Source organism: Haemaphysalis longicornis, unplaced genomic scaffold (genome assembly GCF_048455015.1).
Source record: "Haemaphysalis longicornis isolate Haplotype H1 unplaced genomic scaffold, Haemaphysalis longicornis Haplotype H1 scaffold_7, whole genome shotgun sequence".
Lineage (NCBI taxonomy): Eukaryota > Metazoa > Arthropoda > Arachnida > Ixodida > Ixodidae > Haemaphysalis > Haemaphysalis longicornis.
This window is the reverse complement of record NW_027526422.1, coordinates 65,605,974-65,632,192: the sequence shown is the minus strand read 5'-3', so window position 1 is coordinate 65,632,192 and position 26,219 is coordinate 65,605,974. Positions and strand designations below refer to the sequence as shown.

General features: G+C 47.4%; 1 protein-coding gene and 3 non-coding genes across 4 annotated transcripts in view; 1 reads left to right on the top strand and 3 right to left on the bottom strand.

Annotated features, from left to right (window-relative positions):
• Window positions 1-5,624: 5,624 nt before the first annotated feature.
• Trnar-ucu (transfer RNA arginine (anticodon UCU)) lies at window positions 5,625-5,696 on the bottom strand. The gene has a single exon. It is a non-coding gene; the product is annotated as a tRNA-Arg (tRNA).
• Window positions 5,697-5,827: 131 nt separating this feature from the next.
• Window positions 5,828-5,899, bottom strand: Trnar-ucu (transfer RNA arginine (anticodon UCU)). Its single transcript has one exon. It is a non-coding gene; the product is annotated as a tRNA-Arg (tRNA).
• Window positions 5,900-6,068: 169 nt separating this feature from the next.
• Trnar-ucu (transfer RNA arginine (anticodon UCU)) lies at window positions 6,069-6,140 on the top strand. Its single transcript has one exon. It is a non-coding gene; the product is annotated as a tRNA-Arg (tRNA).
• Window positions 6,141-8,840: 2,700 nt separating this feature from the next.
• LOC144146320 (uncharacterized) overlaps window positions 8,841-26,219 on the bottom strand; it is a 39,667-nt gene continuing 22,288 nt past the window's right edge. Inside the window, exons 5-6 of the mRNA XM_077678278.1 lie at window positions 15,182-15,433; window positions 8,841-9,047 (exon numbers count right to left, since the gene is read on the bottom strand). Coding sequence (XP_077534404.1) covers window positions 8,841-9,047; window positions 15,182-15,433 — 459 coding nt within the window. The remainder of the gene's footprint in view (window positions 9,048-15,181; window positions 15,434-26,219) is intronic.

Below are 26,219 nucleotides of genomic sequence, written 5' to 3'. Positions count from 1 at the left end.
GTGCACCTGGCCTCCTGCGGCCCGCACCAAGGGCGTACACCAGACTTAGCCTCGCGGACACAGGATCCGCATTAGCTAATCACGTTACCCAATGGTTCAACGGAACCAGACGACGTACATGCCGGGTCACTACGTTCAACTGTTGAGTAGGTGAGAGCCAGTGGAGCATCCGAACAGCCGTTGGTGTGACGGCAGTCGAAACTACCCGTGTAACACGGATATTGGGATCTTTCCCATGTTCCCAGCGAACCCAGTAATAGGCATTAACTTGCAGGTACCTTTCTCCGCCCTTATATATATCTTGTAAGGGAGATACTCGAGGCTCACGTAAATGGTTCAGGGGATTCATTTAGAGGCGAGAAGTGAGACGAGCGTAGATCTGAGCGTGAAGGCGATGGCCGGTCTAATGCGCACAAGCGCCTTCTGCGGTGCTTCTTATTCCACTGACCCCGGCGCGAGTGCATACCCTCCCGGCTAGATTGAACTACTTATCCACAAGGCTGATGCCTATTCAAACCACATACCCTGATGGTCTCATCGTACTTGAGTATGGGCCCATTATTCTCGCTGCATTCGTACCCCGTCCAAAAGGAGCCATCCTGCGACTCGGCTAAGGTGATGACAGAGCTGGAGAATCGCAGAAAGGCTTCCATGTATATATATTGGGTTTCGCAGACACCCACTGCAAATACATCCGCTTTTGTCCGCTTAAGACGTACTACCTTACCCGTACTCTTCGGTTAAGGCGAACAAAGTTGGGGGTGACCACCACTGCTAGCGATACTGGGTAGCGAACATGGCAGTCTTGGCGGGGTGCGGCGGGGCATTCACACGACCAGAGGGGAAAAAAAAGTAAAAGAAAACCACAGCGCCAAGTCAATTCGCACCACGGAGGAAGGGAGGTGGCGCGAAAAAAATTGGCCGCGTATCTGCTTCTTTCGTTGCAAATGTCGTCAAAAGACGATAGTCTTTATTGACTTTTGCGAAGTAAATGCCTCCCTTCGCATTCCCGCTCACCTCTCATGTTGTTCCTCTTGCGTCACGCTCCTCCCAAGGTAAAGACGCCAAAGGTTTGCTAGAGGGGCCGTCTCGGCGTAGAGGGGCCGTCTAGTCGTAGAGGGGCCATCTCGGCGTACCTGGTTAGAGGGTCGACAGCAGTCACTATCCACCGATAGCCGTTTGGGGTGCTGGGAAGCGGGCCATACAGGTCAATGCCCAAAGCTTCGAAGGGCGCCGAAGGTCAACGTGCCGGTTGTAGCAAGCTGGCTGGCGGAGACGTAGTGCGTTTTCGGTGGGCATTTGGGGCATGAAGAAATGTACTTTGCCACGCTAGTCGACATCCCAGGCCAAGAGAAGCGACAACAAATCCGGTCGTAGGTTTTGTCAAACCCGAGATGTCATGCAGTCGGATCATCGTGAAATGCCTCTAACACAGCTGCTGGTAGCTCTCGAGGTAGGACAGGGACCCAGCTGTTGCCTGTAGGGTGGTGGCTGTAACGGTGCAGAACCCCGTTTTCAAGCCGACACTTCTGGAGTTGCCGACGTAAGCGGCTGCTGGGGGCTGGGGTGGAGCCGTCTATCCGGTCGATTATTCTGCGACAAAAAGTATCGTCGCGCTCTATGGCCGGGAGACTGGTGTCATCAACCGTGGAGTAAGCCATGGGTGCCATGAGTAAATCAGGCCTGCTCGCCGGCGAGGAGCAGACGGCCGATTGCGATAAGGGACAGCTTGAGAGGGCATCTGCATCTAAATGCTTCTTGCCGGACTTGTACGTGTTGGTAAAATGATACTGCTGAAGACGGAGAACCGAATGGCCGAGGCGGCCCGAGAGGTTCTTTAACGTCGACAACCAACTTAATGCGTGATGGCCAGTGACGACATTGAAAGGTCGACAGTACAAGTAAGGGCGGAACTTCTGGATGGCCCACACAACAGCAAGGCATTCCTGTTCCGTGATAATATAGTTTTATTCTGCCGACGTCAGCGTGCGGCTAGCATATGCGACCACTGGCTCCCTCTTGCACGAATCGAGTTGCAACAAGACTGCACCGATGCCTTGACCGCTGGCGTCCATGTGTAGAACCGTCGGTGCATCAGCATCAAAGTGGCAAAGCACAGGGCTCGACGTGAGAGCGTTTTTCAGAGCTTGAAAAGCCCGTTCGCAATCTTTACTCCAAGCAAAAGCTCTGCCAGAACGCAAGGGGGTATTGAGAGGAGAAGCAACTGTTGCAAAATTTCGTATGAAGCGGCGGAAGTACGATGCTAGTCCGAGGAAGCTGAGAAGGGCTTTCTGCGTTAGCGGGCGCGGAAAATTTAGAACTGCAGAAATCTTCGCAGACTCTGGCTGTATTCCTGTTTTGCTCACGATGTGCCCTAACACCTTTATCGATTTGCTGGCGAATGTGCACTTTTTGTATTAATCTGGACTCTGGCATTTGAGAGACACGCCAGTACCTCGTCGAGACGTCGGAGATGTTGCTGAAACGCGGTTGAAAAAACAAAAATGTCGTCCAGGTAGCAGAGGCAAGTTTTCCATTTGAGGCCGCGGAGCACGATATCAATCATGCTTTCAAAGGTCGCGGGCGCATTACACAGCCCGAAAAGCATAACATTAAACTCGTAAAGCCCACCTGGAGTGGCGAAGGCCGTCTTTTTTTGTCATCTTCGTGCATCGGGATTTGCCAATAACCGGAGCGTAAATCAAAGCTGGAGAAGAACTCCGCTCCTTGAAAGCGGTTGAGAGTGTCATCGATGCGTGGCATCGGATATACGTCTTTCCGAGTCATCTTATTGAGGGCACGGTAATCAACACAAAAGCGAACTGAGCCGTCCTTTTTCTCTACTAACACGACTGGCGATGACCACGGGCTCACTGATGGACGTATAACATCACGCTTGAGCATGTCAGTGACGTGGTCTTCTATAATCTTCCGCTCATGCGAAGACACACGGTAGGGGCGACGGCGTGTAACCACCGAGCCATCTATTTCAATCCGGTGTGCGGCCACAGACGTTCGTTTTAGCGTGGAGGAATTCACATCAAAAGATGAAATGTGCTTCTTCAATACCTGAAGCAACTTTTTCGTCTGTGTGGTTGTCAGGTCTGGGATAATGGTGAGGTAAGAGCTGACAAACCATCCAAAGTAGTGAGACCGCACATGCCTGAAGACGTTTGGGAGCTAGAGACGACAGACGCTGGTGCGACATCGAACACTGAAGCGATGGTCATGCCTTTCGGTAATAGAATGGGCTCACCCGTGGTGTTCATGACGGCCAGAGCTGCAAGTCCCCGTGAAAAGCGGAGAAGGCACGCCGACATGGCAATTCCTCGAGGAAGCAACCGGGTTGACAGCGAGGCCACCACATCACCGTCAGAAATGCTGCTTGAGAAAATCATCTGGACCTCTTCACTACCGGATGCCAGAACGTGTTCGGCATGCAAAGTGAAGAACTGATGTCGGAGACTTGGAGCAGAAGAAGGTTCGGTGTTCGTAATGTGAATAGCTGGTTGATAACAGGAGATAATGGCGGAAGCTGACGAAAGTAAATCCCAACCAAAAATTAGTTTGTGCGCACACTCTGGCAGAACCGCAAATTCAATATGGTGTCGATCGTCCCCGATGAAAACGCGTGCTGTACATGTTCCAACAGGCTTTATAACATGTCCATTGGCGTTGTATAGTGCCGGGCCAGAGTATCCTCGGATCGCACTTTTGGTAAGCGTGAACACAAATCCAAATTCATCACAGAAAGACTGGCCCCAGTGTCCTTCAAAGCTTGCACAGACATACCTTCCACTATTACTGCCAAAATATCTGATGGGCGCTCTGAAGGAGTTGGGATTAGTTCGATAGATGCAGTTTCCCCTCCATAACCTGCAGCATCTAGTTTTCCGATTGGCCGCCCGGGTCGCGCAGAACGGGTGGAGAGGTGACACAAAACGGCGCGGAGGCGTGGGCGTACGGTGTCTCGTCTGATCACGGTAACCACGGGAAGGGTCGCCCGAATCCTGAGGGGACGGAGAGCGCTGTCAAGGTGGATACGCACGTTCCCTAGGACCGTAGTTGTAGCGAACGTGGCGTTCGTACGGAGCGTAGCCTCGCTGCTCATCTCGCTGGCGCCGTCGACAGAAGCGTGAGATATGGCCTCGAATACCACAGTAGAAGCGCACTGGGCGGTCATTAGGCCGAAGATCCAGACGCGGCTGCCAGTTCGTGTGGCCAGTCTGAGCCGGAGGCGGCGAGGAGACGGCTGCGACTCTACCGAGCACGGACGGAGGCACATAAATTTCCATTTTCGAGACCGGTGTACGGGAAGCTGCTTCCGCGTAAGATGGCACGTCGAAAACAACTGGGGTACCATTGCGTGGATTTCCCGTTATCGACGCCAATTTCTCCTTGATAATCTCGCGTAAGTTAGTCGCAGGCTGGGAGCAGCGGTCTCCATGAGTACAGGGCGAAGCTTCTAGCTGGAGTTCTTCAGGGATTATGCTGCGTATTAAAACACGCAAGTCTGGTTCTGCAGAAAGACGAGCTTGTCCATCAGCTGGCTGGAGGCGCATTGCTTAAAGCTCATCAAGACGCTGGCATGTGGTCCGTATGTCATTCACGGTGGATGGGTTTTGCAGCGCAAGTGCACTGAATGCGGACTCTGTGATGCCCTTGATGTTATGACGAACCTTGTCAGCATCCGACATGTCTGGGCTGACACGACGGCAAAGGGCAAGGACGTCCTCAATGTACGATACGTACGTCTCGCCAGAGCGCTGCCCGCGGGCTTCAAGTGCACGCTTTTCTCCATCGGAGCGAGCAGATGCCGTGCCGAAAATCCGACGCAGCCGCTCAGTGAAGTCGGCCCAGTCAGCCACGTTGGTTATTTTGGAACCACGTCTCGGCAACCTTACTCAAGTAGAACCTGACGGTCCGTAGCTTAAAAGTGTCGTTCCACCCATTAAATTGGCTGACGCGGTTCTACTACTCAAGCCACTCCTCGACGTCGTCACTATGGAGGCCAGCGAAGAAAGGAGGTTCGCGCGGGCGGCAGGTCACCATCCATGCCGGGGCAGAAGCGGTGGCATTCTGCGCTTCTTCTCGCTCCATCTGGCGGGTTGGGGGTAGCACAAGGCGTCCTGAACGAAGCTCCAGGGGTGCGGCCAGTTCAGGTAGAGGTGGCGGTCGAACGGAACCTCCACCACTTGTAAGAGGAAAGCAGACTGGAACAAGGGAACGGTAATTCCAAGGCACGTCTCTTTACTCAGCTCGCAGGGAAGTCGGTGACTCGGCAGAACGACCCCAGACGAAGACGATAACCCACAAATATTGAATATAATGTGTATGTACAGGTGAGAGATTGGAACACTAGCGAATAGCAATTAATTCATGCCATGAGTCTTCTTCATGAGTCAAGGCACCAATAAGCGTACACAATACATACATATATATATATATATACAGAAAGAAATGCCGGCAGTCTACAACGCCAAAGAAGGCATAGGGGAATGGTTGGACTATTTGTTACCGTTAGTGACGTTACATTATTATTATTATTATTATTATTATTATTATTATTATTATTATTATTATTATTTTATTAATTACGTGATAAAGAAAGAAAGAAAAACACGCGCCCAGAGTGGGGACCGAACCCACGCCTTTCGATTAGATCTCGAATGCCTTACCAACTCGGCTATCTGGGCGACTGTGTTCTCCTTCGCTTTCTGGGTTATTTATATTTACTACAACTGTATCTGACGCTTGAGGGTGGTAGCCTCAAGCGTCAGATACAGTTGTAGTAAAATTACGTGATAAAGAAAGAAAGAAAAACACGCGCCCAGAGTGGGGACCGAACCCACGCCTTTCGATTAGATCTCGAATGCCTTACCAACTCGGCTATCTGGGCGACTGTGTTCTCCTTCGCTTTCTGGGTTATTTATATTTACTACAACTGTATCTGACGCTTGAGGCTACCACCCTCAAGCGTCAGATACACGCTTGAGGCTACCACCCTCAAGCGTCAGATACAGTTGTAGTAAATATAAATAACCCAGAAAGCGAAGGAGAACACAGTCGCCCAGATAGCCGAGTTGGTAAGGCATTCGAGATCTAATCGAAAGGCGTGGGTTCGGTCCCCACTCTGGGCGCGTGTTTTTCTTTCTTTCTTTATCACGTAATTAATAAAATATTAATAATAATAATAATAATAATAATAATGTAACGTCACTAATGGTAACAAATAGTCCAACCATTCCCCTATGCCTTCTTTGGCGTTGTAGACTGCCGGCATTTCTTTCTGTATTTCCTAACGAGCCCCTCATTTCTAAACCCTATATATATATATATATATATATATATATATATATATATATATATATAAAACAGTGCAGGGCTTGGCAGCTGAATAGTATATTAAATTAGAGTCACCACGAAAAACATAACAATATTTAATACGACGTTTCGGCTGGGAACCAGCCTTGAGGTGGTTCCCAGCCGAAACGTCGTATTAAATATTGTTATGTTTTCCGTGGTGACTCTAATTTAATATATATATATATATATATATATATATATATATATATATATATATATATATATATATATATATATATATATATATATATATATATATATATATATATAATGAACAGACGCGACAGATGATCAAGCAATCGGGGTATGCGCCCAAGCAGCATAGACCATGAATGATGATGGCCAATCCACACACGGGGATATGCGCCAAGGAGGTCAGCGGCGGCGATGAACCCCAAGAGGTGCATGCGCCAGAAAACGAGCTTGGTGATCTCAACTTTCGGGCCTGTGTTCCAATCGGCTTCGCCCTGCGAATAAGCGAATAAACTGCCTCAACCGGCTACCGGCGCGTCAGCTGTCTATATATATATATATATATATATATATATATATATATATATATATATATATATATATATATATATATATATATATATATATATATATATATATATATATATATATATATATATATATATATATATATATATGCGGGACTCGGAGATGCGGAGATGTGGGTTCGAGTCCCGCTCCCGGAAAAACGGCGGATTTTTTCTCGACTTATATTTTCGCTTATTTATCAATGAATCAAAGAAACGTGACAAGCACACGTCATTCGGCCCTATTAAATATTTCGAAAAAAGCCGAATAGCACTGGCAATGACGACTGCAACCTTGATATGTATCTTTACCGAGTCCCTCGTCCCGTATCTCTCTGTTCTGCTATATATATATATATATATATATATATATATATATATATATATAGTGTGCAAGAAGACGAAGAGGGCCGCGGTAGGGCATGCGGCTGTGCGCCTTACCATCAACGACGACGAAGCTGCATGTGGGGCGTGCAGCCTGGGCGAACGCTCTGTAACGGCTGTCTTGTAAATAATGTAAATAGACCATCTCTTCCTGTAAATATATCGCTTCACCATCAGCCATGGTTCGCGTCATCTGTTCTACCGCGGCGTAACACTTTAACCCCGCGTCGAAGTTGATTGTCCCAGTCGAGGTCACTGTAAATGTTCGGGTGCGGTGAGGCTGGGAGTGAGAGGAGAAAAGAATGGAAAAGTTCTGACCGCCACTGATGATGATGGAGAGTTCGGTGACCAGCGGCCGCAGAACAGCGGTACCTGCCAATGCAACGAAGCAGAGGCCAAAACCCTTGGAGTCACGTCGGAGAACTGGGCAGGGGATCGGCATAGTCGTCTTGTTGGATCGCGGCTGGTTCACTGCCTGGGGAAACGGGGCTGGGGATGGCCGTGTTCGTGGCTCAGGGGGGCTTGGGAGGGCGGTGTGATCCAAGAGGCTTGTAGCGATGGCTTCAGAAGCCGTGACTTGGCGAGTCTAGGGCAACCATGTGGATCGATGCCCGGAATCTCGACCAAAATGTTAGTGGCGGTGGAGCAGACGCCGCGAATCATGGTTGTTAAAGAGATATATTTAGAGGAAGAGATGGTCTATCTACATTGTTTACAAAACAGCTGTTATAGAGCGTTATCGCCGTCTGCACGCCTCCCACACAGCTTCGTCGTCGTGGATCGTCAGGCGCACAGCCGCTAGCCCTACTGCGGCCTTCTCCGTCTTCTCGTAACAATATCTTCCCTCCTAAATTACGCTCAACAAGACGCCTCCGTGGCTGGTTTTCCACCACAGGATGCATTCGTATTACTGCCAGCTGATGGATTAAGATTTTGTCTTCACGCCCGCTGCCTTGTTGGGGTGAAGTGCCACTATTGTCGCTGTATCGCACCGCATTTGTTTTCTATAGGTCGTCATCAGTGTGGCTCGATTCAGCCCTAGCTCGATTAAGACCTGAAGGATGGGGTTGGTACTTTAGCCACTGCAGTGTTGGGTTGCGTGGCGTCTCCATCTTCGTAGCGCGCGAAGGTCTACATGTGGTACTCTGGACAATGGGGTGACGATGCACATAGTTAAAGGGAGGAACACTTTCCGAAAACTATCTCAGTAATTTTCCACGTTGAAGTGGTCGAACATGCGCTTTCGCACAGAAGCCTCACCAGTTGAGACTTGAGAGCGACCGTGGACTGGTCGCTCTCAGGGTTCGTTTCCACCCTTCCCGCAATCAACCAATCGTGCTGCTGCGTGGCAGCGCTGGTCCGCACGTTGATAGGAATGCAATCGAGAACCCAACGAATGTCAAAAATCTCTCAAATATGAATTCTCATGATTGCTCCTTCGCTAACCCCAGCCCTTCCGTTGATGCTGAAGATCACTAAGTCGGTATCAGTGCAGGAAAGCCTTCAGGTATTGAAATCTATTTTCGAGCAGCACAAGCTATTGGCAGGGGATCAGCGGCGAGGAGGTTTCGGCACGTTGTATTGCTGTCGCTGGCGAATACCATCCGGAGGGGCAACTTGCTGGAAGCGTGCTGAAGGAGCCATTTGCTGGGAACCAGCCGGAGGAGCCATGTACTGGAAGGCCGCCGGGGGTGCCACTTGTTGATGGCCACCTGGGCGGTTCATGGCGTAGAATCCCGGGAACATCGGGCCCTGTATCTGCACGCAGAAAAAGAGGGCGCGTTGGAAGGTTAACACTTAGGAAAAGGGGAGGAGAGTGGAACTGGCGGTGCACTTGAAGGACAGAGCAGTGTAGAGCCAAGTGTTTACCTATAGACCGCCTTGCATTTTACCGAAAACAGGAAATTAATAGGGCAAGTGCGCATTGGCACTGACGTACGAAAAGCGTGGAAATGATGTTCTCGACCCAGTAGAAAATCCTGGGTTAGCGATATTCATTTTAGACTGTTTACGTGCACATGCATAGAGGGAGCAGATCAGGGTCTGTTTCGTCCACCCCCGAAAGTGCCGTGTGAACAAACAGTAATTTGTAAAGAACATCCGTCATTAAACCCAGGAACACCCTGGCCCAAGACACCGCTCTCTAAAGCGATTGCCTAAATTAAATGTTAAATCTCTCTCTCTTGCTCTCTCCACCGTCAAGGTTTTTTCTTGCGCCGTTATTGCCATTGACTCCGCATTAAAACTGACATTATCGCACTTATCGCACTTTCTTTGCCTGTAGTCTTTTTACGTGGACCGTTGGCGCCAATCTTTACGTTGGGAACTTTAACTAGTCTGTGTACACCGTATACCGCCTATTGTATAGCGAACAAAGCACAAATAAGCAATAGGTTAGTGCCAGCAGCAGAAAAAAAATTCAGGGAAGCTTGCACTTAAGAGCAAGACTTGCAGAACGAAGCTGTTGTAGGTGAGCATGGCCGGACACATAGTTAAGTTTCAGTATCATTGTTTATACGCATAGTTGCAGTGCTAGTAATCGTTGTCATATGCACCGAAAACGTCGTCGTCTCCTTCGCGGCGAGTGGTGGATGCGAAGTCATCCTCAGCATTGTAGACTTCCACCAGCTCTTCGCCATCGACGCGAGGCAGCGGTTCCGGAGTCTGCCAGTGGTCTCGGGAAGGATTGGCACCCTCGTGACCATGCCTTCAATTGTCCATAATGGTTTCTAGAGAATGCGGTGGCCGCGATGACCTCTCCCAATCAGGGTGTCATTTCAGCTTCAGAATTTGCGCTGGAGTTTCTGTTACATGTGCGGTATGGCTTGAGGACAGCACTGGAGTTTTTTTTCTACTTCTTTTTTTTTTTTTGCTATAGCCACTGCGCCAGCCAGGGATTGGGTGGTCGCCGCGGGGCACGTGCTCAGGAGCGGCGGCATTTTAATCTTGGTATTTTTTTATCCAGCGACGAACGTACGGCTCGTACAGCTGCTTTACTGTTAAAACAGAAGGCAGCGACAACGCAGAACTCTGCGTACTGTGACATTTTCTCATTTGTGAAGCTGCTGTATTTTGTCAGAAAAGTATGTACCCATCCAATCAGTTTGGGAATTCACTGATATCATTGCCTGGGCCGACGAGAGCGATAGAGGCTTTATGCCTTATGTGACGCTCTATCTGGTAGAGGGGAAAATGTTACTTAATGTTTAATATTTCCGGTGGACTGAGCCAGGCGCGTATTAGAGTATTTCCGCCGTTGAGACAGCGTCACTTGCTTCTCCATACTGCCGAACGTGTCGCGAATCGTAATGGATTGACTCTGCTGAGGTCGGAGAACAGAAGGCACATTCGCAGAGATAACGAATTAGCTGCAATGATAAAGCAGGCAAACGCATAGCACAACGGTAGCAAACTGGATGGCATCCCATTCCCCAAAAGGAAGGTTTACTCAAAATAACCTTGCAGCCATTCATCCTTAAGAGTTCTACACACAGGGGCTTCCGCACCCTGCTCCTTCTGAGGTATTCTCCGTGTAATCAATGGATGTTGCTCTGTTCCCATAAAATATTTCATACGTCATCATCATCATCACCAGCCTATCTACGCCCACTGCAGGGCAAAGGCCTCTCCCATTATTCTCCAATTACCTCGGTCCTGTGCCAACTGTGACCAATTTATCCCCGCAAACTTCTTGATCTCATCTGCCCATCTAACTTTCTGCCGCCCCCTGCAACGCTTGCCCTCTCTGGGGATCCACTCTGTTACCCTTAATGACCAGCGCTTATCTTGCCTTCGCATTACATGCCCTGCCCACGTCCATTTCTTCTTCTTAATTTCTACTAATATGTCTTTAACACCAGTTTGCTCCCTGACCCACTCCGCTCTCTTCTTGTCCCTTAATGTTACACCTATCATTTTCCGCTCCATTGCCCGCTGAGTCGTTCTCAATTTAAGTTGAACCCTCTTAGTGAGCCTCCAAGTTTCTGCCCCGTAGGTGAGTACCGGTAAGATGCAGCTGTCATACACTTTCTTCTTCAGGGACAATGGTAGGCTGCTATTCATTATCTGAGAATGCCTGCCATATGCACCCCACCCCATTCTTATCCTTCTAATTATCTCTGCCTCATGGTTGGGATCTGGGGTCACAACTTGGCCTAAGTAGACATATTCGCTTACCACTTTCACTGCCTCGCCACCTATCTCAAACTGCTGTGCTGTCCCGAGGTTATTGATCATTACTTTAGTTTTCTGCATATTAATTTTCAGGCCCACGGTTCTACTCTGTTGGCCCAGTGCGGAAAGCATGCTTTGCAATTCGTCCCCCGAGATACTTAGCAAGGCAACGTCATCAGCAAATCTGAGGTTACTGAGGTATTTTCCATTAACCCTTACTCCCACCTGTTCCCAATCCAACGTTCTGAATACTTCTTGTAAGCATGCTGTGGATAACATTGGAGAGATTGTGTCTCCTTGTCTGACACCCTTCCTTATAGGTATTTTACTGATCTCCCTGTGGAGGATGATGGTAGCTGTAGACCCATTGTAGATTTCCTCTAGTATTCTTACATAATGCTCATCTACCCCCTGGTTCCGTAATGCCTGAATGACTGCTAGGGTTTCGACTGAGTCAAATGCTTTCTCATAATCTATGAAGGCTATATATAGGGGTTCAGTATACTCAGCGCACTTCTCTTTCACCTGATTGATCGTGTGAATATGGTCCATTGTTGAATAACCTTTACGGAACCCTGCTTGTTCTTTAGGTTGACTGAAATCTAAGGTTGCAGAGATTTGGTTAGCGATTACCTTGGTAAATACCTTGTAGACGACTGACAGTAAGCTGATCGGCCTGTAGTTTTTCAAGTCCTTCATGTCGCCTTTCTTATGGATTAGGATGATGTTCGCGTTCTTCCAAGATTCCGGTACCATTGCGGTCATTAGGCATTGCGTATACAGGTTTGCCAGTTTTTCAAGTAGAATTTCGCCGCCATCCTTCAAGAGGTCTGCTGTTATCTGATCCTCACCAGGTGCTTTGCCCCCTTTCATTTCTTTCAAAGCCTTCCTTACTTCTTCGGTCGTTACTGGTGGGATGTCTATCTCCTCTGAAGTACTGTCTCGTTCGGCATTATCCTGTATGTCCCGGCTACTGTACAGATCCCTATAGAACTCCTCGGCCACTGTGACTATTTTATCCCTATTTGTGATGACATTGCCTTGCTTTTCCTTAAGTGCATACATCTGATTTTTCCCCACGCCAAGACGTCTCTTCACTGCTTTCAGGCTACCTCCATTCTGTACAGCGTATTCGATCCTCTCCATATTATACTTCCGTATGTCAGCTGTCTTACGCTTATTGATTAACTTCGAAAGCTCCGCTAGTTCTATTCTGTCAGCTGCTGTAGAGATTCTCATGGTTTGCCGTTTCCTGATTAGATCTTTCGTCTCCTTTGAGAGTTTACCTGTATCCTGTCAGCCATAGTGCCCCCGACTTCTACTGCACACTCCGTGATAATGCGTGTAAGGTTGTCGCTGGCTTCCTCTGTCGTAAGCTCGGTTTCCTCGTTGAGGGCGGAATATCGGTTCTGCAGCGCGATCCTGAACTCTTCTACTTTACGTCTTACTGTTAGCTCATTTATCGGCTTCTTTCGTACTAGCTTGTTGCGGTCCCTCCTCAGATCTAGCCTAATTCGAGATCTTACCATACGGTGGTCACTACACCTTACCCTTCCGAGCACTTCCACATCCTGCATGACGCCAGGGTTGTCGCACAATATGAAGTCTATTTCATTTTTGTGCTCCCCATTCGGGCTCCTCCAGGTCCATTTCCTACTCTCCCGTTTACAGAAGAAGGTATTCATTATGCGTAGGTTATTTCGTTCCGCAAACTCAACTAGTAGGTCCCCCCCTGCTATTTCTACAGCTCAGACCATAGTTCCCAACTGCCTCGTCTCCAGCCTGATTCTTGCCTATTTTAGAATTGAAGTCCCCCATAACTACGGTATACTGTGTTTTTACTTTAGCCATTGCCGATTCCACGTCTTCATAGAGGCGTTCCACTACTTGGTCGTCGTGGCTGGATGTGGGCGCGTAGCCCTGCACCACCTTGAGCTTGTTGTACCTCTTATTGAGCCTAATTACAAGACCTGCGGCCCTTTCGTTAATGCTATAGTATTCGTCTATGTTACCAGCTATGCTTTTATTGACTAGAAATCCCACTCCCAGTTCTCTTCTGTCCTCTAGACCATGGTAACATAGGACGTGTCCATTTTTCAGCACCGTAAAGGCTTCGCCTGCCCTCCTAACCTCGCTAAGCCCTATTACATCCCATTTAATGCCCTCTAATTCCTCGAACAACACCTCGAGACTTGCTTGGCTAGATAGGGTTCGCGCGTTAAACGTTGCAGGTTCAGATTCCATTGGCGGCCTGTCCGGATCCAGGGATTCTTAGCACCCTCTGCTGCGTCACAGGTCTGACCGCCGCCGTGGTCAGTTGCTTCGCAGCCGCTGGGGACTGAGGGCCGAGGGTTAATTGGTGTATTCATGGGAGGTTGTGGCCGTTACTACACCAGGGTGGCCAATCCTGCTCTGGTGAGGGAGTGCATTACCGGCAATGGTCGCCGGGGTCAGGCCGCACCCCAAGCCCCTTTGTGCAATTCCATCAATACGCGGATTTTTTTTTAATCCAGTGGGAATTGTCCGGCACCGGGATTCGAACCACGGTCCTTCTGCACGCGAGGCGGGTGTTCTACCTCTACGCCATCGCTGCATCTCTACGCCATCGCTGAATCTCTACGCCATCGCATATCCCGAAACGCATATCCCGAAATGCCTTACTTCAGATTACACGCGCATATTCGCAGAGTTTACTCAGCGACGACCCACATTTTCACAGATGGATCGGCAACGTTTGAGCGCCGTTCTTCAGGAGTTTTTATTCCGCCAGCTGTCATACCGGCTTGAAGCAGCGACTTCGCCCACACTAGCTGAGCTCTATGGAACCAAAGAGGTCATCCGGTACATCCTTTGTCAGCTGCTGACACATTCGACCATTTTAACCGATTCGATATCTGCCCAAAAAAGCCTGCGATGTGCTAGCTGCTTCAGCAGCCATGACCACATCCAGCGCGAATTAAAGTACCTTTACAATCTCGCGTACGCTCCTGACCATCGCCTAACCCTTCAATGGTTCCCTTTACACTGCGGTGAACTGGGAAATCAGGGAGCAGATGAGGGTGCACGCAGGGGCCTAGAAAAAAAAAGAAAAAATGAAGATTAAAAAAAAATGATACCTCAACAATACCAAGGCACTACCTCTAGCAGAAAGTAACCGGTTATGGTCCCTTCAGGAGCATCCTCACAATTTTCGTTTCTCTCAGGACCCACACATGAGATACAGCCTGCCGTTATTTCATGGACTGCGACTCGATGCGGCGTTTACTAATGCCTACTTACATCGCATAGGCCAGAGTCCAAGCTCATACTGCGACAAGCTCATCCCCGAAACCATCCTGCAGTGCTCCGCCAACACCGACGCAAGGAGCCGTTTACAACAGAAGATGGAATATCTTCATCCCGGACCATTCTCCCTTCTCCTTCACGGAAAGCCCTGGGCGCATTGTTTGGCTACCTTGAAGATATTGGTGTCGCTGAGACATTATATCCCCCTTCGTGCGGGCAAACCACGATATATTGAATTCTATTCTGTATGACGCTATTGTGTTTTATTTTATCCTTTCCTCTACAACTCCTCCTTTTACTAATCTAAGTTTCCCCATTCCGTTTCCTGCAGAGTAGCATGTCTACGTGCACATGTTGACAATCCTCTCTGCAATTTTTTCTTCAATAAAGAGCTTCTCCCTCTCTCCGTGGCTCAACCGCTTACTGCGAGTTACCTGTGCAGGCTGGTTCGGGTACGGCATGGGGAAAGGGCCAGCGGGGGCGTAAGTTCCAGCAGGGGCGTATGGGCCCGCGGCTGCCACGGCACCCGGGAATGCCAAGTCAGTCCCTGCCGGGTTGAAGCTCTGGGGGGCACCCTGCTCTTCGGTCTCCACCGGCTCGTAAACGTCGAGCAGGCCATTGACCGAGAACCTGCCCTGTTGCTTCACGCCCTCGTAGAAGTCGTGGATGGCAAAGAGGACCACGATCTGTGAGCACCGGTGTAAGGGCACCAAGTGTTAGACAGTATTAAAAAGTTCTGCTTTTCGGCAACACTGGTAACGTTTGCTGTAGTTTAATTTCTAGTTTGGTACACTGTCATAGCTTAATCAAGCAAAAAAGTGAGATTTGTACTTCGCCAGACTGGCCAGATCCGCCAGACCGGTATTGCGCACGGCGCACGCGGTGCCAACAGAGCGAAGGTGTTTTGGGGCCCCTGGTTCTAAATGCGACAAAATTCATTACCAACTGGCCCCGGCAAGCAGCAAGCTTCGTATATGTTCACAATCTAACGTTGCCTGTCCAGTAGCAGGGTGGAAGCGGTAATGAGAGGTGCGATTACGCAAACCCCATTTCTGGTACTACACGTGCAAGCTCTCAAATTCATTCTATGCCATGCCGCTGACTATGCCGTGCTCCTATCCCTAAAACGTAAAAGATTACTCCCTTCCCTAGTTTGCATTCATTCATGCATATTGTGGTCTTTACTTCTGCTCCAATTTATCGCAAACTGAAATTGACAGCATTGTGAAGAACATTGTTAGGAATGCTACTTATGGCTTGCTAAAGGAATAGACTTACCTTTTTCGCCCACTAACAAATGCCATAAACTTTCTCTTCCCTTTATGAATGGGAACAGTGCTACAAACATACTATTGTGAATGTTATATAGTAACCATATCATTATTATTACGGAGTCTCCTTCCCATAAGGCTCGCGTAGGCCTCGTCAGCGCAACCGTTCGGTTCGGGAAATTTCGCATGAATGCCTCCTCTCCTTATTTGTTGTGTGCCGATCGTACCTTTCTACGGCACAGCTTTTATCCTGGATGCGGCAATCTTGAATAATTTGAGGAACATCCGTTTCAACGCCTGCATTCACGCAGATGTGGATTAACACGCTTGGTCTGTTTTCATGAATTTTGTATCCATTCGTGATTTTTGCCTACGCATTGGGTGGGTAGGATGTACAAGAAGCATGCTTTTGATATCGTGAGTATCATTTGTATTTAAACCTGTTCTACTTCTCGTAATTTATGATATCTTACATTTTGTTCATGTAGTTATCTCAATTAACGCTATCAGAAAGGTTAAAAGTGTTGGTTCAGGAAATTAGCGTTTGAAATGCAGGGTGTTAAACGGTTGGGGCTTGGGTTTGGTTTTAATCGGCAAGCAATTTTAAACATAAAATATAGCGGAAAAATTGCTTTAAGCGCCCAATTATGCCTTTTTGTACAAATTCCGGTGTGACACAGTTGAGGCTGGGCTTGCACTCCGCGAAGAATGCCACGTACTAAAATACACGTTTTTAAAGTGAGGTCCTGTATGGGGCAGGTTTGTGTGCATTTTTTTCCCCACGTCAAATTTTTTTCCTAAGCAGAAAGGCTTTGCAGGACAGCCAACGTTATCGCGAACGCCTAGAAGAAAATGACCCTACCTCAATTTTCAATCTACACTTTCCTGAAAATTATACGACGAGTGTCCGCTAAGACGATGGTATCATTATTGTGCGCGTCATTTACTTTTCGCTGTTCGCAGTATAGTTCGGCACGTTACATAATTACCGTCTGCTGTCACTACACGCGCATGGGCGGTGCGAGGACGTTTACACAAAACGGTTAGAACGTTTTTTATGAAGAGCTTCCCAACAAATTTACATAACAAATTCCCGCTGGCCATATTACGATTGCGCCGTCTTTAATTTGTCCGTCATAAATAGCTCACAGTGAAGCTGTTAACCTTACATAATAGCCGCCTGCAGCCAATACATGGCATTTCCGGGAAGGGTGGGGACAGCCACATGTTTATCTGCTTGGATAAAAGGGAAGTCCTTCCAAATTTCATGAAGTAATCACAAAGCCACAATGCGTACCGATACCGATTATTGAGAAAAATAAATAGTTGTACAATCGATAACCACGTGTTGGATGTGCACTTTATACAGCTACAAGCTGGCCATTCAGATTGAGAGAGACTGAAAGGGCTCTTATTTTTTTTTTTTTCATTTTGATTGTTATGGTATTTTTTTTCCATTTTTTTTTCAAACTTTTTTTCTATCTATATTGTCACCTTTCTGTTATACCGTTTAAAAGTGCTAACTTTCGCAATTACGCATTTGTTAGCATATTCCCGGCATCCTGCGTTTTATGCTATGGGCTACCCAGCCAACAATGATTCCGGGTTAAAACGGCGCCGGAACTACGGAAATGATTGGGCAATAAATTAAACACCGCTGCTTGCTTAGGAGTATTCCAAGGCCGACCCCTTCCCTCTTTCATTGATCGCTATTGGTATGCCCCTTGGAACGGGGTGATGACGTGTCATCTTACCAAGAAAAGGTGCTTTTCTTAGGGCAGGGACAAAATGCTTTTTTTTTTTTTGTTGCAGGTGGTAGTTGTAATAAGCATTATACCACTCTCTTCTTCTCGTCCACCAGCATTCTAATCTTCTTTTTGGCGCCTCGACAGCCTTGAAGTTAACGGGACACTGAAGTGATATGTAAACATTGCGGGATTACTAGCGCAAATTGTAGTCCGGAGTCCCCAGGCCATGTTTCGACCACTCTGGGCGCGTTTACGCGATTTTATTTAGTAGAAAAATTAATTCGAAAATGCTGTCCTCCTCTCTTTACGCTCGCCCATTTTCTGCGGCGTTTTCGTGTGACGTCGAGAGGAGCCGAGCTCGCAATTGGCTGCGCTACTGCACGGCTCCCCTGCCTTCAGACAGTCAGTCGGCCCAGCGTTTCGTCCGCCGGCCGCCGACTGGTCGTCGCAATTCGTTCGCTCAGTTGAAACGAAGCCAGGACACGTTTGTGAGTGGTAGAATCTGCCTTTCTTTACTTGGTTAGTTTGTACACTGTATCTAGCTCCAAGTCAAGGTCGCTTCACACAAGCGCTGCACAAGCGCACATGCGACGCTTCGCTGACTGGTACGCCAGTAGGAAAATATAAGGCCTCTTGAAGGCGGGAGAAGAGTCAGCGAAGTCAATATAGGTACTAAGGAAATAAAATCAACTGATATTTTTACCGTACAGCGTAAAACTAGGGTGCGGGAAGCACTTTTTTGTGCTGGGCGAACAAGCACAGCGGTCAGCAGCACGACTACGCATCTGCGAACGCTTTTCCGTCTACGAAATGCAATCGCTAGACGTGAGCTATTGTGGAAACTCGGGCGACGCTTACTGCACGAGCGCAATACAACAAATAGTCACCTAAGCTGCTTTAAATGCCAAAACTAAATAAAAGTGTAAAGTGGTTGTACAATATATACCTTATATTACCATGACCAGCGGAGCCAGCTCCGTGGCCGAGTTGTTTGGGGCGCTAGATATGCCAACGCAAGTATTTTGCAAGTCAGGACTTCGAATCCCCGCGGGTACGTGCTTTTTTTTTCTGTAAGTCAACTTTTTCGTTTTCCGCCGATGTTTTCTATATTGAGTTCACCTTTTTTTGGGCCGCAACGTTCATGGCTCCACGAACAGTTCACAAAACGCGCGCAGGCTGGCACTGGCGCGCTAGCGAGTTCTCGTTGGCGTGCTGTTGCCATAAGCACCGACTGCTTGCAGGCAGTGGGCACAGGCCAGAATGAACAGACCCTTGGCCTGGTGCGAACGCGCTTTTTACGATACAGGCATGAGGGAGGCAAGCTCCAAATATGGGGGAAAAGCGCATGACATTTGGGCGTCTGCGGGTACGGGGAGGGCGTTCATGCACTGCGTAGGTTTCGGCTAGTGAATGCTACGATTCCAAGCCGTCCTAGGAGGCTTATCTTTATGCATTTTTACAGCTGACAACATGGCGGAAGCGCGGTACCATGATTACTGAGTTATTGAGAATGTCCATCCAACAACGCCAACGGTTGTGTTTTACAGAACCGAAACCGAAACTTGTTTGGTTGCTCACCTTGGGCATCGTCCAATCACGGTGCCCGCTCCTCCTGACGTCACAGCTTTAGTTGGTGCAGCCGCCGCAAACCGCGCATGGTAGTTTTTCTTCTTTCGCGCTTTGTAAAATAATTACCGATTTGTCAATCGTAAAAACGATGAAAAGTGTGCTAATTTGACCCAGTGTACGCAGTGCAAGCAAAAACGGGAGCTTGACAAATTCACTTCAGTGTCCCTTTAAAGGCCAACTGCACTCATATTTCACCTCCACCAAATTTATTTTTAATGTGTAGTAAGTACCACCAAATCAGATCGGACACGAGTGGTAGGCCCGTGAAACGCCTCTTTAATCAGTCAGAAGAGGTTAAAAAAGCTCCGCCGCAGACCTCGCTGCACCTTCCGGCAGATCGCGTAAACAGCCATGACCCGCATGTGATGCGTCAACCGACTGGGGCTTCTCCTTCTGGCCAGCCACGCAGCTGGAAGACCGGTTGAGCTCTGCTGCGAACGCTTCACCGATTTGCTGCCCCATGCGATCCGGCTTGCTCCCGAGCTGCTGACCACCCAGCCGGTCGCTGGACGGCTGCACCGTCACTTCAATGGCCACGCTCTTCTCGATTTCGGTTTCAAAATCGCCAATTTTTGCTGACCGCTTGCGGCGTCCACGCGCGTTATTCAGCTGTCGTATTTTGCATCTTGCTTTCTTTTTCAGCAGACTATACGCAATTAGTGTTTTCTAGAGGTGAAAATTTTGAGCGCAGTTGCCCTTTAACACTCTCTCTTGTACCCTTTAATCCAAGGGCTCCTGGAAGCTGAATATCTCACTCTTGACGATTTGGATAGATACACTCGCATTCCGACACTACGATCCGCGTAGTTTCCGTTTTTCCGCAAACCATGCGTACCCCATCATTTTCTGTATACTTCCCCACAAAGCTCTTAGTTCTCAAACAACCAGCTGTAGCCTCAAAAAGCAAAACACTGTCATTGGAATTATCGTCGAATTTTTCCTTTCTGATGTCCAATTTCTATGCCCTGTACATCTCTAACGACGTTTTATCTTCCGTTTTTTCTCTCCATTTATTGGTTTGTATCTGCCTGGCTTCTTTTTTAGATACCTTGGGTGTCTGTGATTCTCCACTGTTCTTTCTGAATTTCATGGCTAGTTTTTAAGTGCGAATGCCCTTTATAAGCGACCCTGAATTCCGTTGACCGCCGTCCGTCCACATAGCAACAGCTGCGGGTGCGCGCGCTCCTCGTCTTCCTTGGCAACGGGGGGAGATGGCACATACCCACGTTGGGGATTGGCCAGGAATCTACTCGTCTTCCTTGGCAACGGGGGGAGATGGGCGCGCGCTGCCTGGCCGCTGACATGCCACATACCCACGTGGGTGATTGGCCAGGAATCGGGCGTGAGAAGGGCTAATGCACCCGCTTAAAGGAGTACTGACACGAAATTTCAAAGCTGAGATCCGCTCTAGCAATCAAGTACAACGACAACACAAATAGGTGTCTGTGCATGGCACATACCCACGTGGGGGATTGGCCAGGAATCGGGCGTGAGAAGGGCTAATGAACCCGCTTAAAGGAGTACTGACACAAAATTTCAAAGCTGAGATCCGCTCTAGCAATCAAGTACAACGACAACACAAATAGGTGTCTGTGAATAAATGCATCTTTCTTTCTTTGTAGTTGTGTGTGTGTGTGTGTGTGATCTCTCTTTCGCGAACATTACCGAACCGCGCAAATTCAACTCGTGCATTCGCACTTTCACATTCTTCCCCTCGGGGAAATGCGTGGAAATTTTTTCTTAATGACTAAGCTAACTCCTCCTACAACTAAGCTCACGCCAACTAGAACGTAAGCTCACGCCCCCTGGTGTACAAGTTATAAATGCTCGGCGTCACCTGAGGAGAGAGTGCTCACGGATGCGTGACGTCACAACCACCTCCCGCATTCGGTTAGCGGTTCACACTCCTGCCCCAGGCGCAATTGCGAACCTCTTCCACCGTCGGAAGTGCGTAATGGATCCAGAGAGACGGCCATGTAAGAAACATCTGCATAAGCTGACGTTTGGGCTTTGCTATCGGGCATTCACAGTCCCAGATCGTCGCTTTACGGTATGAGGCACTTGCCACGGATATCATCAACACGAGATGACATCGTCAGCTGCACAAGAAGAACGCTGCATAACGCAGCTGCGCAGCGGCATAGGAGGAATAGGCGAAAGCATGTTTTCTCTGGGTTTAACAGTGGTTACTTTTGTAGAACTAAGAGGAATGATTGCAAGTAATAGATGCTACTTATGTCATAAAATTCACAGTTAGTGAGTTGCACTACTTACTTTAATACTGGCAGCAGCGGTGTAAAAGAATAAAGCTGGCATAAACAGCCTAATCTGGAAAAAGGAGAGAAAGGATTGAAACTGTCTTGCAACGCTTTCAGTCGTGTACCAGTGTCTTCGGTTCGATTAAAATAAAATGCACTTATAAAACGCCATCATTAGCCGCTGACCATGCCTGCTTAAGCTCTTCACTGCAGAAAGCTTTAATCAAGGAATGGTCTGTTTTATTTCTAAGAGCAGATATATTATTTTGATTGGGCATTACTGACGGGGTTCGCGCGATGTTTTTACGAAACTTGGATGATTCTCAAGCGCAGACGCGTTCGCAGGGATCGCTGTCAGTGATAGCTGTAGTGATAGAGCTCAGTGATATTTCAGGCAGGCAGACAATATTCTCACGCATTTCGTCGTTCTTCAGTATACAGTAATGCTTAAGCTGTGAATTTACCGCTGCAACTTGGCACAAAGTGACCGTGTTGTTTGTAGTTGTTTGTGGAAAACACTCCAAATAATGCTATATTAGTTGTTGAGTAACGAGTTCATACTTTACCGAAAAGTCTATAGTGCCTATGATCTAATCGCGCCATTACCGTCGACTAATGTAACGTTGCTGCTGCCAGATATATTGCCTGCAATGGTTGATGGATGATAGCGTGTTCATTTTTGGTAACTTTCACTCTTGAACAGAGTTTCGACGAAACTGACTGATGCGAATTTGCTGCGCGACAAAATGTATACGCCTAGTCCAATAAAGCAACACCACCCGAATAACGTTGCCTGTCGCGGCAGCCGAATATGACCAAACAGCCACTTTCCTGCTGATTTTGTTTTTTCCCGCGTGCTAGCATTCACTTGTGTTCCCGTCTAAAGAAGTGTCCTGCTTAGAAGGTCCGCTATGCGAAAAATATATATAAGATGCAATTTAGAGGGTTTCCTTGCAGTTTGCGAGGTGGCGCTAGAAGGATATGTTTGTCAGCGTCGGGCTTTGAAGCTGCGTGTCATGCTGGAGCAGTTGCCAAGTAGAGACACCCGCTTGCGCTCGTCACAACACGGTTGAGCGCCCGAACTAGGCATCCCTATTGCTCCCATTGGAAAAAAAGGACGCGACACGCTATACTATTCAGGCGGTGTTGGACACAGAAAGAGGGCGGCGTTTTTGTTTTTCGGAAATACCTTCAGACAGCTGTTTGTGCAAACTGTGGCCGAAATAAGCCGAGTCAATGCCCATTCAAGTCTGTTGCAAGATTCGGTTTCTTGATAGTTGCCTAGATAACTGGGGCCAATACGCTGTCGTTATAGTTGCTGGATTATGTAGAGGTGCTACAGCAGGTCGTTTACCGGAAGAGCTCGGTAAGCCGAAGTACAGAGCTCTGTGCAAAGAGCCTTAAAGGGGCCATGAAGTAAAAATGCAGGTTTGGTTCATTCAAAAGATTGCCTCGTTAGAATCATACTGACACCACTTTTAACGAACACTTCGCTCAGGTAAGCTATATAATTAGACAAAAAGGGAATGGCCATGCGACCAACTACCTAATTTCCCGCAAAAGAACCTATGATGTCATACCAGCCAGCTCGGTGATTGGCGGAGGCCGGCAAAAGAAAACGCATATCGGCACAGCTTGTTAGCTTGCCTAACGAGCTATTTGCGCTTAAATTTAGCGGCACATTTTTTTAAAGCAGTAAAAATGGTGGGACAAACAGTGATAGTTACGAAAGCACACGTAAACATAGCAGTACTGATGCGTACTGCTGTTGGTACTGCGGGCACTATGCTTGGTTTAGCTGCTCACGACTGCGGGGCTTTGGGTTTGTCTCAGACGACACTGGACAATTGACGCAAGCGCCGCTGTCTTACGTGACCATATTTGTCGAGCGAGCACTATGTTTCACGAAACGATTCTTTTCTCCATTAACAAAAACAAGCCAGTTTTAAATAAGGTCACAAACAAACCAAATGATATAACGGCTTGCCGCGGTATGGTGGCGCCATCTAGGTTCACTAACGGTAAACAAGGCTTCACAACCAGCTGCAGAGTGGTCGGTTTCTGTGATGTCATTGCAAATCCCTAAAACACAAGATTTAGTGGGAAAATCAACATTTTAACTTAAACTGATTAATTTCTCAGTGAATAAAACATCGTTTTCATCCAGACAAGCGTTCGGGGCATTATAAAGCACGAAATCTTTCAAATAAAACATACTTGTATTTTGTCTTCATGGCCCCTTTAAGTCCAGAGAAGAGAGTGCTAAAATAATTTTTTTTGAGCCTGCGTTAAGCTTACCACGACTGCTTGGCTTTGCGTAACGGTTACAGAGACGTCCCTACTGTTCTAGTGTCCTTCGGATGTGAGTCAGTAAAGTGGGCAAATGAAGCTTTTCAAGCTGCAAGGGATGGTGACGTAGTTACCGGTACGTCCACGAAAAGCCTGCGATTAGAGTAGGGGCTATCAATTAGCATCAAGCAAGAGTCATGTATTCTATCCATTTTTACGAGTTTATCAGCGAGAATGGAATCGATGGTATAAAACCTTTTGTTGGATCCGTATAAAACTTTGCAACAGGGATTCGTAAAGCGCTCTTGACGGTCCGCCATAGCAATCAAAAAACGCCTTGCTATAAGTTATTGACATTCGTCATAACTTACGTGAGAGTGGACTGACAGAAGGTATATATATTCGACTCCCGCTCATATAAAGTCAACGAGGACCACAACGAACCACGAATAAAGTTAACTTCCAGTTAAACAAACATACAAGCATTATTATTAATCCGCAGCGCATTTCCATTGTGGATTTGGTTGAGAATCTCTACTGTCGTCGCTAGGTCGAGCGTGCGACGCGTCAGTGTCATTATAGTTGACTTCTCGATAAACTCAAAGCTTGAAGCGTTCCCCACACAAACTGCTCACACTGCGCTCCGCGCAACAAAAGATGTTGAGGGCCTGAAAAGAGAGGGCTCCGCACACTGTCACAAGACTCAAATTAATTTCCGCTTTAACGACTATGCGCTACCTCAGTTGCGCTGGCGCCGACCTAACACAGTGCGCGGTGGTGTTTTGACGCTTCAGATTCCGATGTCATCGATAAATGCGGTCAGCTCCAGGCCTTTTATTCAAAATAACTTGCAATCAACCCATAAATAGGTTTTTGCTTCCCATTATCCAGCGCATTTTTTCACCTAATTGCATGCAAAATTGCAGAGGACGGAACTTGCATAACGAAAAATTCAATTTAAGTGACTTAGAATTAACCAGAGTCGACTGTATCATTTTTTACGAACCTTCTCTCTCTCGTTGCAAAAGCTTATTATTCAAACAACGGATATTTCACGTAAATACGCGCCTTCAAATGTCCCCTGCGAGCGAGGAAAAATCTGCAGGGATTCAGAGTATACTAATGCGGAGCGTTCTTACCACGCTTGTCTTACGTGTTAGTTTTTTTACAGCGCGATTTGGCTCCGAGAAGGAAAATACGTTGAGTTATTTTATCATTTCTCCTTTTGTGTTTGTTTTCCGGCCAATGATATATCGTTGCATAATCATGGCTATTAGTGGCCTTTACTTTACAAATTGTGTATTTTTCTGAGTATGCAAAACGAAGTGCAGGGTTTGCCCGTCAATTTTTCTATTTCTATTGGTATTTCGCATTCGCCAATTGCCATTTTTGGAGCGGGCGTTTTTACAATGTATATTTTATTTCATTATATTCATTTTTCGTTAGCGCTTATTACTTTTGTTCTTGTATTTCTTAGTTTTTCAATATATGTTCCGGCTAGTTATCCCTACTTACGCTGTAATACCATGTGTTAGTTCCACCCAATTATTCATTTTTATGACAAGACTGGACTTCGCCTTGCGATTTTTCACCGGTTTTTATTTTTATGTCTAGCGTTCTGTTCAGGGCTCTTTCAGTTTCATCTTCGTTTGTTGTAGGAGATATATGGGATGCATATTTTTTTATTTCGTAACTGCATTGTCGTAAAGTTAATTTTGTCCTACTTTTATTTTTTAATTTCAAAATGAAATTCGCAATGTATCTTCATTTACGATATTACACCGATTCAATGTGGTACTTCTACGAATTACGCATTTTAGTGGAACGGCGGGGGAGGGGGGGGAGGGGTGGTGTTAGCGACACGGTTCAAGCTGGGGGGGGGGGGGGGGAGTTCTCGGCAAGGAATTCTACGCATTAAAAGCACACTACTCTATATACAGGCTACTGTTCGGTGAACTTGAGGATCGTTCGGTGTCAATAAAAAAAAAAAAACACCCTGGCCTAGTGAGCAAACGGCAATTATTCTTTGATTGAAGTTAGATTTAGGAATGGGTGATGCCTCCTGGATGTGATGAGGCTGTGCGCGGCAGAGCGGTTGATGCCTGCTACACTTTGTTTTCGCCCCGGCAAGAGTGATCTCGTAGACATCCGAGGGTGATATCATCGGCATATATACTGAAGTGTAGCTGGGGAATTTGTTGGAGTTTTTCAGGTACGTTCATTACAGCCAAAATAAAGAGCAGTGGCGATAGTAAACGCCTTGTGGTGTACCCATAG